The sequence below is a fragment of the Lynx canadensis genome, chromosome B1, assembly GCF_007474595.2.
Source record: "Lynx canadensis isolate LIC74 chromosome B1, mLynCan4.pri.v2, whole genome shotgun sequence".
NCBI lineage: Eukaryota > Metazoa > Chordata > Mammalia > Carnivora > Felidae > Lynx > Lynx canadensis.
In genome coordinates this window covers 60,227,051-60,241,649 of record NC_044306.2, presented here as the reverse complement: position 1 = coordinate 60,241,649, position 14,599 = coordinate 60,227,051, and the positions used below count along the sequence as shown (strand labels likewise).

At 35.7% G+C, this 14,599-nt stretch overlaps 1 protein-coding gene and 1 non-coding gene across 3 annotated transcripts in view; both read right to left on the bottom strand.

The window, feature by feature from the left end:
* Nucleotides 1-229: 229 nt before the first annotated feature.
* LOC115513187 lies at nt 230-331 on the bottom strand. The gene has a single exon (XR_003968604.1). It is a non-coding gene; the product is annotated as a U6 spliceosomal RNA (small nuclear RNA).
* A 1,052-nt stretch (nt 332-1,383) lies between these two features.
* DDX60 (DExD/H-box helicase 60) overlaps nt 1,384-14,599 on the bottom strand; it is a 103,262-nt gene continuing 90,046 nt past the window's right edge. For both annotated transcript variants that reach the window (XM_030312780.1, XM_030312781.2), the window contains exons 36-38: nt 13,267-13,418; nt 5,356-5,418; nt 1,384-2,111 (exon numbers count right to left, since the gene is read on the bottom strand). In XM_030312780.1, coding sequence (XP_030168640.1) covers nt 2,012-2,111; nt 5,356-5,418; nt 13,267-13,418 — 315 coding nt within the window. In that variant the 3' untranslated portion in view covers nt 1,384-2,011. The remainder of the gene's footprint in view (nt 2,112-5,355; nt 5,419-13,266; nt 13,419-14,599) is intronic.

Sequence of the window (14,599 nt, the reverse complement as noted above, 5' to 3'; positions counted from 1 at the left end):
GGTTTCTCCAAGGATTTTTATGGATTCATCTTATTTTTATGTCTTTACTCCATTTTGAATTAATTTTTGTGTATGGTGTAAGATATTGGTCCAGTTTCATTCTTTTGCACGTGGCTGTCCATTTTCCCCAGCAACATTTATTGTACAGATGTTCCCTTCACCATTGTCTATTCTTGGCTCCTTTGTCATAAATGAATTAACCATATATGCACAGGTATATACATATATTTTTAATATGGAATAGTTCACAAATTTGCATGTCATCCTGGAGCATGTGCTAATCTTCTCTGTATCCTTCCTGTTTCAGTGTATGTGCTGCTGAAGTGAGCATGGTATATTATTTCCAGCATTTGCGTCTATAATTTTCTCAACATAAAAATTTTTACAAGTGGCTCTTCCAGAAGACCCTTTATAGACCTAATGCCAATATGATGTTTTCCTCTCATGGGAAAAAAAATGGGAATAAATTACGGTGGTAATAATGATTCTCCAGTAAATCTTACCAGGATGTCTATACATATTTCTCAGAAAGAAAAATTTCACATTATCACAAAAAATAGAACATAAAATGTTTTCAGAGTTCCTATATAAATTCTCTCTTCAAAAGTTGTTCCATGTTACTTTTTAGAGTTATTGCTAAAAGTCAAAAAGGAAGCAAAGGAAGCTGACCATTAGACCTACCTTAAAGAGGTTAGGTATAACTTCCTCTTTTACTAGAATGCCAGTTTGTAGGAAATAATCTTATTCTATCCCTAAAACTTAGGGAGCCAGTTTGGTTCAGTCATGGAAAAAAAATCTTCATGTATTCATCAGACTTATGAAACCACAAGTGAGAGGTGGAAACCAACGTGACAATTTATTAATATTGTGTATCAGTGTTTCTAGGAGAGATCAGTAGTAGTCTACTGACCATTGAGTGGTCAATAGAAACGGCTTTGGTTTCTATGTATTTTGGTGTCCAGAAATTGTTACATTGTGAGTTTTAAATAATGTGAATGGGTCTAAACCAAGGAAACTAGAGACCCCTAACATGGCACATGCAATAATGGGACATGTCCAGGTAACAGAGTACTCTTTTATCTCCAGACAAAATGAAGCACAGGTGTTTTTCTAAACCAATGTAATATATGTATAAATAATTTCATACAAAAGATCATCTTCAGTCAGACATCTGGATAGAAGGAGAGAACAGACCTTTTGCTCTGAGGATAAAATACTCAAGTTTAGGGTCTAAAATAGTTTCTAAAACTGTGATCTGAGGCTTAAGGCTAGGGAGTGAAAGTGATTATATGTGAACTATTTATTATATACAAAATGTAAATGTGTGTGCAAATAGTTTGAAAGATGCATAGACTTAACACAAAGAGACCAATGGTAAGTTGACTACACCCATTTTATTTCTTTGTAGTTTTTCAGTCATTTATATACAATTAAAATCAAGCCAAATCACAAGCCATGTGTTGTTTTAAAACATCACAGGATTCATGCCAGAACTCTCATTTATATTTTTTTAAAAAAGTAGTTCAAGTTTACTACAAGCCACCATTTTAAAGACCATATATATAAGTCATATGATTACATTTAAGTTAATTAAAGAAAATATATTTCAACTTCAGCGTACTGTAGTAGCTTATTCTAGCCTTAATAGACTTTTATAAATTATGACATTGAGGCAAAAAATGTTGAGAACGTAATATTTGTTTAGGCCTCACAGAGTAAAAATTGTTCTTCAGTCACAAACAAAATCTACACATTTCTCAATCAATCCACAAACTAGCTGAAACATAGGCATTATTATTCAACTATATAAAGAAGCCAAGATTCAAAGACATTAAATAACTTTTCCAAGGGTACTCATGAAAGACATGCCGGGTTTGATTATAATTCTGACTCCAAATTGTTACTTCCACTTCATTATATATGTATTTATGACCAAAAATATGAGGATCACAAAATACGACTTGAAAAATGCCCACGGAAATATTTTAAGTGATCTGGATAGTCTTTGTTTTTAAACTTGGTTAAGTTTTTCAAAAAAGGTTTCACTCAATTGTTCAAATGCTAAGACCACATTGTCATCTTCATTTTCACATAGTTCACGCAAGGAAACACTGTAAATGGAAATACACAGCATTTTAGTGAGAGTCAGTACTATAAGAAGGACTTTTTCCATGTGGGAAGAATTAAGAAAATCCCATTACATGATGAAATGGTAGAAAAATATGAAGAATGATGATAAGAAACATGTTTATCTTAAAAAAAACTTGAATGGAAAAAATAACAAAATAAAGATAACAAAACAGTTCCCGTACAGTTCCTCTTCACGTCAATTACCAAGAGGATTTTAAAGGCCAACAAATTTCATGTAAACCTATCCCTCTTCCCTTCAAAAGCAACAACACAAATTCCCTTCCTTTCTCCATACACCTCTTTAGAGGCTATTTTGTGATTTTTTTTTTTTTTTTTTTTTTTTGGCTACCGTGTCCAATATATACTGAAACCCACAAGTAACTACCGCTAAGAAGGGCAAAATATTACTTCCTTTACCTAGGTATCTAAGAAAATTAAAAAGAAAAAAACAGGGTGTAATAAATAGAATAATGGTCTTCCAGAGATATTTATGTTCCAATCCTCAGAAATCTAGGGCCATGTTAGTTTACATGGCAATGGAGAATTAAGGTTGCAGATGGAATTGAAGTTGCTGATCAGGTGACTTTGAGATGGAAAAATTATTCTGGATTTTCTGGGTTAGCCCATTATAGTCTCAAAGGTTCTTGTAAGCGGGAGAGGGAGGCAGGAGAGAGCTCATCTCAATGTAAGACTTTCCCCACCATTGCTGGCTTTGAAGAGGGAAGGGGACCATGATAAAAATAATGCCAGCAGCCTCTGGAGCCTGGAAAAGACAATAGAGCAGATTGTCCTAAAGCCTCCAGAAAGAAATGAGCTTTGCCAACATCTTGATTTTAACCCAGTTAGACCCATTTTGGATTTCAGGCTTCCAGAACTGTAAGATAATAAATTTGTGTTGGTTTAAACCACTAAATTTGTGGTAATTTGTTATAGCAGCAATAAGAAATGAATATGCAGGTGAAAAGAAAGGAGAGAGGAAATCCACAAATGAACCGTGCAGCTGCAGTGATAAAGTGCTGAACATAATCAGGATCTGACATTTTATCAACCTATTGTAATTTCTATTACCTTGGTTTCACTAGAGTTCCAGAATTTTTCCTAGTGTCTTCATTGACCTAATACAAACAATGACCAGATCTGTATCTGTAACACTGAATTTCCTCCTAGTTACAGACCTATAATTATGACACCGCCATTTCCTCTTGAATGATTTCCCACAGATATTATGTGACATATATAAATTCTAACTCACTATTTTTGGTTCTTAGTCCTCCTCCAACCTCACCCTCACCTCTATGTTTCTTATGTATCATTAACTAAAATAGAAACCTTGTTATCTTCACCAACTACATGGCCTTTATTGACAGTTTCTTTGAATACTATATCATAAATACTTCTCTAATCATCATTAGTTCTATGTCCTTAATTCAGACCCACACCCACTTTCACCTGCATGGCTGTTATAGCCTTTGAGTTTCTGCCACATACATAAGCCATACACATCTCTGTCACACATATAAACCATAGACCCATTATCATACTCATGTCTATGCACTGTCTACACATAATTCAAAATATTAAGCCCAGACTCCATAATATGAGAATTAAGACCCTTCTCAATGTATCCAAATTGTCTTTAAAGCTCCTTTAAGCAACTCAGCATCTTCCCCCATCCCTATCACAACTCCCATATTCCCCATGCCACTATAGTGAGATCGAAGCCAATACCTGACATATCAGGCCCTTTCTCATTTCTGTACTTTGAAAACACTATTTCCTCTTCCCCCTTAATATACCTTAAGACTTAGTGAAAAAAATTACTTCATTTGAAAATCTTTCTCTGAATCCAAGGTCAAGTTAGTTGCCCCCTTATCTGTCACCCTAGCACTTATTACCTTTTTAATATCTACAAGTAAGTTTCCTCACACTACACTGTAAGATTATGTTTAAAGAAGGGATAGATTTAATGATTATCTCTATCTTAAATGCTTAAACATATTCCTCAAATCAGTAATGTTTCAATAATTTTTAAAGAAAAAAAATGAATGATATTTCTAGGATCAGATTTTGAGACAGCTCCAAAGTCTCTGGAGTTTCTTCAGATGTTCTTGAATAACTATGAGCTACTCAAGAAATACACTACATAGAGATACTCAAGAAACTAGAGCAGTTCCCTCTGCTCTAGCATCCTCATAGTTTCATTCTCTGTATACAACATCCAAACAGGTCTAACTAATCTTGTATCAAAAAAATAAAAAACAATGACCTAATTAGCAACAACTTCATGAAGATGAAGAGATTCATGGCAAATTACATGTATTCATATATGTGAAGAAATATAATTTTTAAAGCAAGTGACAGAAAAGGGAAAACCCATAAAGTATTAAGGTACATGCAGAACAGAGGCTTTAGGAAGATGTATATTTAACCAGGAAATACATGATGGGCTTAAGGATGGATCTTCTAATAGAGCCTTAGGATGGGGGTATCCATATAAAGTTTGGAATTGTTTGGGTCCCCACAGAGCTCTGTTAAAGATGAAAACAGGAAGCCAATATGAGAGATTAGTGTCAGATGAAGCCTGGGCAAAACACTGTATAAAGCAAGAGAATCCAGAATATGTAAATTGATATATAACCAGGGACCAATGGAGCCCTAAGAGGCCCTGTGAAGTATCATGTATCTGACAAACACTGGTTATGAAAACAGAATACTAGCATCTAGGAATTCCTGAGGTTTTGGAATATCGTTCTATTATGCAGTGCCTGAGGCTAGGGTTCTGGTCTGAATTAAACCTTACGTCAAATGGGCTTTGGAATTAATTCTATTATAGAACCAGTGCAACAGGGTGTTGAAGAGAAGCTCTGCAAATTGTTTGGGGAGTTGAAAGGCATGACATCAAAGAAGCTCAGTGTCACTTCTAAGTATAAGGTCAACAGGGGTGCCTGGGTGGCTCAGTCAGTTAAGGATCTGACTCTTGATTTCAGCTCAGATGGCGATCTCATGGTTCATGAGTCTGAGCCCTGCATGGGCTCTGCACTGACAATGCAAAGCCTGCTTGGGATTCTCTCTCTCCTTCTCTCTCTGCTCCTCCCCTACTCATGCTCAAGCACTCTCTCTCTCAAATTAAATAAACTTAAAAAAAGTATGAGGTCAACAAACTCAATTTAATTACCATTAAAAATTTGGAAAATATGAAATCAATACTTAAAGTATATAACATACCTGATAGATCGAATGGTGAGTGCAAAATCTTTCAACAACTCATAAGCAGTTCCTTCATTCATCCTAAACAAAATATCATTTTGAAAATTAATAGTATAAAAACATTAAAGAACTTATTTGATACTGAAATTTTGGCTTTGTCAATAAGAGATTACTTTCATCTGTCAAGACATGTTTATTAGAATGCCACAATCCTAAAGGATAATTCAATCAACAGGAGTGATAATTATGAATTCAAATATCACAAGTACAATACGCATAGGAGACTGACCATTTCAGGAGAAAACCAAAGTAGGAAAGTTAAGCTCAGAAGAGTGAATGGGGGCTGGAGAATCAAAAGGGAAGAATCAGACTATTTACTAATGTCACAACTACTTTTATTCATGACAATGAGTCATATTTTTAAAAATATTTAAATATTTAAAAATATTTTTAAAAATGATCAGAAATACATCCGAGGGGGAAGAAGGCAGCAGGGTAGGAAGACCCGAAGCCTGCTTCATCCCATGAATACAACTAGATAACTATCAAAACATCCTAAATACACCAGAATCAACCTGAAGACTGACAAAACAAATTCCACAACTAAAGGTAGACAAGAGGCCACATCAAAAAAGGTAAGAAGCACAGAGACATGGTTTGGGAGAGAAACATACTGTGGCTGCTGCAATGGGGAGGGAGCCACAGGCATGGAGAAGGGCAAGAGACAGACTAGCACATAGGGGATTGTACAAGGAGATGTTTCCCCATACCAACTGGCTTGGAAAAAGAGATGGTCCAAATTTCATGAGTTCTTACAACCAGCAGGGCCTAAATAAAGCCTGAAGTTTTAAAGGTCAGTAGGTGTGGCACAGATAGAGCCCAAAAGCATCGAGGCTGCTCTTGGAGAGAAGACAGGGCAAACAGCCCACAGATGCACAGCATGAAAAGAACTACCTGAAGAGTGGCTGCGGCACACAGTGGGGAGGTTATTTGCTCTTCTCAGAGTATGTTTCAGAGAGGCAGTGTTCACAAGAGACCCCTCTGGGAACAAAGAAACTGGCCAGCATAATTTCCTCCCCCATCCCTCAGCATACGCACAGGGCCACCTGCAGGAACCAGCACCATGCTAACAGCTGACAATCGCTACCTAACTTGCTCACACCAAGCCTCATCCCCACACACACTCTGTTGGAACCACCCTTCCCAGTCATTCTTGCCTCAGTCCCAGTGCTGCAGGTACCCTCCCAAAGAAGACCAGCCCAAACCTGTGCCTATACCATGTCTACCAACATAGGAGCTCTTCTACATAAGGCCATTACCGTAAAAAACAGGGGAAGTAGCTGAGTTTCCTAACATAGAGCAGGCACAGAGACTTAGACAAAATGAGAAGAGAGAGGAATTTGTCCCAAATTAAAGAACAGGACAAGGCCATGGCCTTGAAACAGATATAAGTAACATGTCTGATAGAGAATTTAAAGAAATGATCCTAAAGATACCCATTGGACTTAAGAATGGAAGACATGAGTGAGAACCTTAACACAGAGATAAGTTATAATATATCAGAGATAAAGGGCTCAATAAACAAAAACACAAACATGCATGATGGAATGAACAGCAGGATGGAAGAAGCAGAGGAACAAATTAATGACCTAGAAAACACAGTATTAGAAAGTAATCAAGCTGAACAAAAGAAAAAAAAGAATTATGCAAAACAAGAACAGACTTGGGGAACTCAGTGACTCTATCAAACATAAAAATATTCATATTATAGAAGTCCCAGGAGAAAGAAAAGGAGACAAATGATTTATTTAAAGAAATAATAGCTGAAAACCTCCCTAATCAGGGGAATGAAATAGATATCCAGATCCAAGAGGCACAAAGAACTCCCAACAAAATCAACAAAAGCAGATAAACACCAAGACACAACTAAAATGGCAAAATATAGTGATAAGGAAAACAATTTAAAAGCAGCAAAACAAAATAAGACAGTTACATACAAGGGAAATCCCATTAGGCTATCAGGGTCTTTTTCAGCAGAAACTTTCCAAGCAAGAAGGGAGTGGCATGATATATTCAAAATGCTGAATAGGAAAAATCTGTAGTCAAGGATACTCTATCCAGCAAGTCTATCATTCAAAATAGAAGAAGAAATAAAGAGTTTCCTAGACAAAAACTAAAGCAGTTCATGACCACTAAACCAGCCCTCCAAGAAATATTAAAGAGGATGCTAAGGAAAAATGAAACACCAAAATTGACAGTATGAAGGTGGGAAACACAAAATCAGTATAAATGAATCTTTTTTGTAAAATACCAGCCAAAGAACTCACAAAATTAAAGTATGAAAATAAGACACCATGTACCTAAAACATGGGGAGGAGAGGAGTAAAGAATGGGTTCAAATTAACTGACCATCTACTTAAGATAGATGGCTATATTCAGAAGATATAACCTAATGGTAACCAAAAATCAAAACCACTAATTAATATGCAAATAATAAAGAGAAAGAAAGCCAAATATATCACTAAAGAAATCCATCAAATCATGAAAAAGAAAATGACAAGAAAGAACCAGAGAAAATTTTCAGAAAGAACCACAAAACAAGTAATAAAATATCAATAAATATATATCTATCAATAATTACACTGAATGTAAATGGACTAAATACTTGAATCAATGACACAGGGTGACAGAATGGATTTTTTTTAGAAAAAGACTCATCTATACACTGCTTATAAGAGTATTTTTAGTCCTGAAGATACCTGCAGATTGAAAGTGAGAGGATGGACATTTATCATACAAATGAATATCAAAAGAAAGCCAGAGTAGCAATACTTACAATGAACAAACTCAACTTTATTTTTTTTTTATTTTAAGTTTTTTTTTTTCAACGTTTTTTATTTATTTTTGGGACAGAGAGAGACAGAGCATGAATGGGGGAGGGGCAGAGAGAGAGGGAGACACAGAATCGGAAACAGGCTCCAGGCTCCGAGCCATCAGCCCAGAGCCTGACGCGGGGCTCGAACTCACGGACAGCAAGATCGTGACCTGGCTGAAGTCGGATGCTTAACCGACTGCGCCACCCAGGCGCCCCATCAAACTCAACTTTAAAACAAAGACTGTAACAAGAAGTAAAGCACCCAAATACATAAAACAGTTAATAATGAACATAAAGGAATTAATTGATAACAACACAATAAGAGTAGGGGGCATTAACACCCCACTTACATCAATGGACAGATCAACTAAACAGAAAATTGGCAAGGAAATAATGGCTTTGAATTACGCACTGGATCAGCTGAACCTAACAGATATATCTAGAACATTCTATCCTAAAACATCAGAATACACATTCCTTTCAAGTACACATGGAACATTCTGGAGAATAGGTCATGTATTAGGCCATAAAACAAGCCTCAACTAATTCAAAAAAGATTAAATCGTACCATACATCTTTTCTGACCACAATGTTATGAAACTAGAAATAAACCACAAGAAAAAATTTGCAATGACCGCAAAGAGATGGAGGTTAACTAACATACTACTACACACTGAATGTGTCAAATAGGAAATCAAAGAAGAAATAAAAAATACATGGAAACAAATGAAAATGAAAATACAAAGGTCTAAAACCTTTGGGATGCAGCGAAAGCAGTCCTAAGAGGGAAGTTTATAGAAAAACAGGCCTACTCAAGAAGAAAGAAAAATCTCAAATAAAAAAACCAAAAAACAAAAAACTAATCTTACACTCAAAGGAGTTAAAAAAAAAGAACAATAAGTAAAACCTAAAGCCAGCAGAAGGATGGATATAATAAAGATTAGAGCATAAATAAATGATATAGAAACTAAAAAAAAAAAAAAAATAGGTCAATGAAATCAGAAGCTGGGTCTTTGAAAAAAATGAATAAAATTGATAAATCACTCTCCAGACTTATCAAAAAAAGGAGAAAGGACACAACTAATAAAATCACAAATGAGCGGGGAGAAATAAAAACCAACACTAACAAAAATACAAATAATTATAACAGTATATTATGAAAAACTATATGCCAGCAAATTAGACAACCTAGAGGAAATGAATAAATTCCTAGAAACATGAAACTTACCAAAACCAAAACAGGAAGAAACAGAAAATATAAGCAGACTGACTACCAACAACAAAATTAAATCAGTGATTAAAAAACTCCCAACAAACCAAAGTCCAATACCAGATGTCTTCACAGGCAAATTGTACCAAAAATTTAAAGAAGAGTTAAAACCTATTCATCTCAAACTATTCCAAAAAAATGCAAGAGTAAGGAAAACTCCTAAATTCACTCTATGAGGCCAGCATTATTGTCATACCAAAAACAAGTAGAGACACCACAAAAAAAAGGCCAATATCTCTAATTAATATGGATCAAAAAAAACTTCAACAACTACCAGCAAACTAAATCCAACAATACATTTAAAATAAATTTCATATTAAAAATAAATAATAAAATTTTAAGATTAAAAAATAAATAAATGTAAAAAAATATATAAAAAAAACAATACATTAAAGAATTTTTCACCATGAAAAAAAAATAAAAAAATAAAAAACCATTAACCACAATCAAGTGGGATTTATTCCTGAGTTGCAAGTGTGGTTCAATATTTATAAATCAACCATATGACATATCACATCAATAAGAGAAAGAATAAGAACCATATGATCATTTCAATAGACACACAAAAAAAGCATTTGACAAAGTACAATATCCATTCATAATAAAAACCCTGAACAAAGTAGGTTTAGAGGGAACGTACCTCAACATAATAAAGTCTATTTAGGAAAAACCCACAGCTAACATCCTCAAAAGGGAAAAACTGAGAGCTTGTCCTCTATGGTCAGGAACAAGACAGAATGTCCACTTTCACCGCTTTTATTCAATATAGTCCTGGAAGTCCTATCCACAGCAATCAGACAACGAAAATAAACAAAAGGCATACAAATTGGTATGGAAGGAGTAAAACTTTCACTATTTGTAGATCGTATGACACTATATATAGAAACCCAGAAAGATTCCACTAAAAAACAGCTAGAGCTGATAAATGAATTCAGTAAAATCACCGTACAGAAAGAAATCTGTTGCATTTCTATACACAGGGAGGAAGCAGCAGAAAGAGAAATTAATAAATCAACCCCATTTAGAATTGCACCAGAAAACAATAAGATACCTAGAAATAAACATAACCAAAGAGGTAAAAGACCTGTATTCTGAAAACTATAAAATGTTAATGAAAGAAATTGAAGATGACACAAAGAAGTGGAAAGACATTCCATACTTGTGGATTGGAAAAACACATATTGTTAAAATGTCTTTACTACCCAAAGTAAGCTAAACATTTAAAGAAATCCCTATCAAAATACCACCAGCATTTTAACAGAGTTAGAACAGACAATCCTGAAATTAGTATGGAACCATGAGAGACCCTGAATAGCCAAAGCAAACTTGAAAAAGAAAAGCAAAACTAGAGGCATCATAATTCCAGACTTCAGGTTATATTACAAAGCTGTGGTAATCAACACAGTATGGTACTGGTACAAAAGTAGATCAATAGAACAGAATAGAAATCCCATCAATAAATCCACAATTATATGATCAATTAGTCTTCAACAAAGCAGGAAAGAATATCCAATGGAAAAACAATGGTCTCCTCAACAAATGGATAACAAATGATGTTGGGAAAACTAGACAGCAATATGCAGAAGAACGAAACTGGAAAACTTTCTTACACCATATACAAAAGTAAATTCAAGATGGATTAAAGACCTAAATGTGAGACCTGAAACCATAAAAATCCCAGAAGAGAACACAAGCAATAACTTCTTTGCCATTGGCCATAGCAACTTTTTTCTAGATAGGTCCCCTGAGGCAAGGGAAACAAAAACAAACATAAATCATTAGCACTACGTCAAAAATAAGTAGCTTCAGGGTGTCTGGATGGCTCAGTCAGTAGAGTGTGACACTTTTGATCTCACGGTCATGAGATCAAACCCCACACTGGACATGAAGCCTACTTAAAAAAAAAAAAAGTAGTTTTTGCACAGTGAAGGAATCAACAAAACTAAAAGGCAACCTATAAAATGGGAGAAGATATTTGCAGATGACATATCCCATAATGGATTGTATCCAAAATATATAAAGAACTTACAAAAATCAACTCACACACACACACACACACACACACACACACACACACATCCAATTAAAAATGGCAGAAGACATAACGGACATTTCTCCAAGGAGGACATACAGATGGCCAAAAGACAAATGAGGAGATGCTCATCATCCCTTGCCATCAGGGAAATGCAAATCAAAACTACAATGGGATATAACCTCACACCTGTCAGAAGGGCTACAATCAAAAGCACAAAAAACAAGTGTTGTCAAGGATGTGAAAAAAAGGGAAGCTTCTTACACTGTTGGTGGGAGTATGAACTGATGCAGCCACTGTGGAAAACTGTATGGAAGCTCCTCAAAACGTTAAAAGTAGAACTACCCTGCAATGCAGCAACTGCTTTACTGGGTATTTATCCAAAGCATACAAAAACACTAATTCAAAGGGATACATGCACTCCTATGTTTATAGCAGTATTATTTACAATAGCCAAGATATGGAAACAGCCCAGGTGTCCATCAACTGATGAATGGATAAAGAAGTGGTTTATATATATATATATATATATATATAAAATGGAACATTATATATATATATATATATATATATATATATATATATATATATATATAATGGAACATTATTCAGCCATAAAAAAGAATTAAAAATGCCATTTGTGATGACATGGGTGGAGCTCAAGAGTAGAATACTAAGTGAAATAAGTCATCCAGAGAAAGACAAATACCACATGATTTTACTCATCTGAGTAATTTAATAACAAAACAAATAAGCATAGGGAAAAAGAGAGATAGAGGCAAATAAAGAAGCAGACTCTTAACTATAGAGAACAAGCAGATGTTATCAGAGGGGGTGGGGGTGCAGGGATGGGTGAAATAAGTGATGGGATTAAGGAGTGCACCTGTTGTGATAAGCACCAAGTGATCAAAATAAAAACTTTAAAAATATAATAAAATACATCTGCATGAGTGATCTATGAAATATAAAAAAGTTGATCAACATTTCTCAAGTGTCTGGAGTTTTAAATACTTTAATTCAATATATACTGTTCAGAATTTTATATAAAATGCTATTGAATTACTGACTGGTATGACAGAATGCTCCTCCCACATCCACCTGCTCAATGTCTGGGCCAATTTTTCTTCTCCCAGGTAAATCCAAGATGGTTTACCCCTCCTTACTGTTTTTGAAAATGTATTCCCTGCCAAAGAGCTAACACAACTGTCATGTGCTCAGTCCTCAGATGTGTGAGTTACATACCTTTTTATATACTTCTCTCAGATAATGGTGAGCATGGCACTGTTTGTTATTATTTTTCAGTTTTAAAATATCTCATGATGAATAAAATAGGATAGTAATAAGTAAAAACACATCTGTGAGTATGCATAAATATTTATATCTGTAGTGTACATCCTTAGGTCAAGTGAGTCAGCCTAAGTCCCAAAAGTATGTTGGTAAACCACAAAAATAACACAGAGTTTGTTATTCCCTCTTGCCATTAATCTACAGGAAAAAAATTCCAGTATATTTAGCATGATTAGCCTATACTTAAAATTGTAAAAGGCTTTGCCTAAAATTCATTAGGTTCATCCGTTAGATAGCAACGCAAAGATGGATACATAAATAGAACCAAAGGTAGAGGTAGAAATGAAAGAGAAAGATGTAGACACAGACATGAATGCAGACATGGAGACAGAAATAAAGGTAGAAGTAGAAATGATTAAAGAGCAAGAGAGAGTGGGGGGATAGGTGAAGATAGACAAAACATACCTGTTGTCCTGGACTAGTCCTGTCAAGGAACCATGTTTATAGAAATCAAGTGCATAAGCATTAAGTGGCATTCTTCTTCCTTGGTTATCAAATATCTTTGACCACAGCACAGGAGCCTGAGTGTGATTGATACCAATTGTGCGCAGAATGACCTAAAGAAATACAACTTTTACTGTTATTTATGTATAAAGGAAGGTAATGCTTTCTTATATTGTGCTTTGTAGTTCTTTTCCTTAATCAACATTTTTGAAGCATACTCTTCATGGTGAAGGAAGAGGGTGTCTTTCATACACACTGGTTTGTTGCTGTCCTAAGTACACCTAGATAATAGTACCTATGAACACTGTTAACCTCACAGCATACTCTTGGCAATTTCAACCTTCTAACCAGTAGAATAATAACAAGACTCACTAGGAAATAAAAGCTAATTAAAATTTTTTTCATTATCCTAATTTGTACAGGAGATACCTTGTAAAGAGAGTATCAGAGAACTGGTGTCTTGTTTAAGAGAAGAGTTCAATTGAACAACTCTAACAATTGTTAGAACACAATTACCAGAATAAAAAGGAAAGGGAGAAAGATGTAGGGGGATAAGAGAAGAAGGAGGAGAAGGAAAAGGAGAAGGAGAATGAGAAGAAAGAGAAGGAAAAGAAGGAGGAGGGGGAGGAGGAGGAGGAAGAAAGAAGGAAAGAAAGAAAGAAAGAAAGAAAGAAAGAAAGAAGACGACAATGAGGAGGAGGAGGAGCAGGAGGGGAGGAAGGAGATGAAGAAGGAAAAATAAAGAAGAAGGAGGAGGAGGAGAGGGAGGAGGAAGAAGAAAGGAGAAGGAGAAGAAACAGAAGAAAGGGAATGAAGAGAAGGAAGAGGAGGAGGTGGAGGGAAAGGAGGAGGAGAAGGAAGAAAAAGAAGAGGAAGAAGAGGAAGACGAAGAAGGAGGAGGAGGAGGAGAAGGGGAGGAGGAGGACGAGGAGGAGAAGTAAGAGAAAGAGGAAGAGGGGCGCCTGGGTGGCGCAGTCGGTTAAGCGTCCGACTTCAGCCAGGTCACGATCTCGCGGTCCGTGAGTTCAAGCCCGCGTCGGGCTCTGGGCTGATGGCTCGGAGCCTGGAGCCTGTTTCTGATTCTGTGTCTCCCTCTCTCTCTGCCCCTCCCCCGTTCATGCTCTGTCTCTCTCTGTCCCAAAAATAAATAAACGTTGAAAAAAAAAATTTAAAAAAAAAAAGAGAAAGAGGAAGAGAATGAGGAAGGGGAGGAGAAGGAGGAAGGGGATGAAGAGGAGGGTAAGGAGGAGGGTGAGGAGGAGGAGGAAGAAGAGGAGACAGAGGAGGAGGAAGT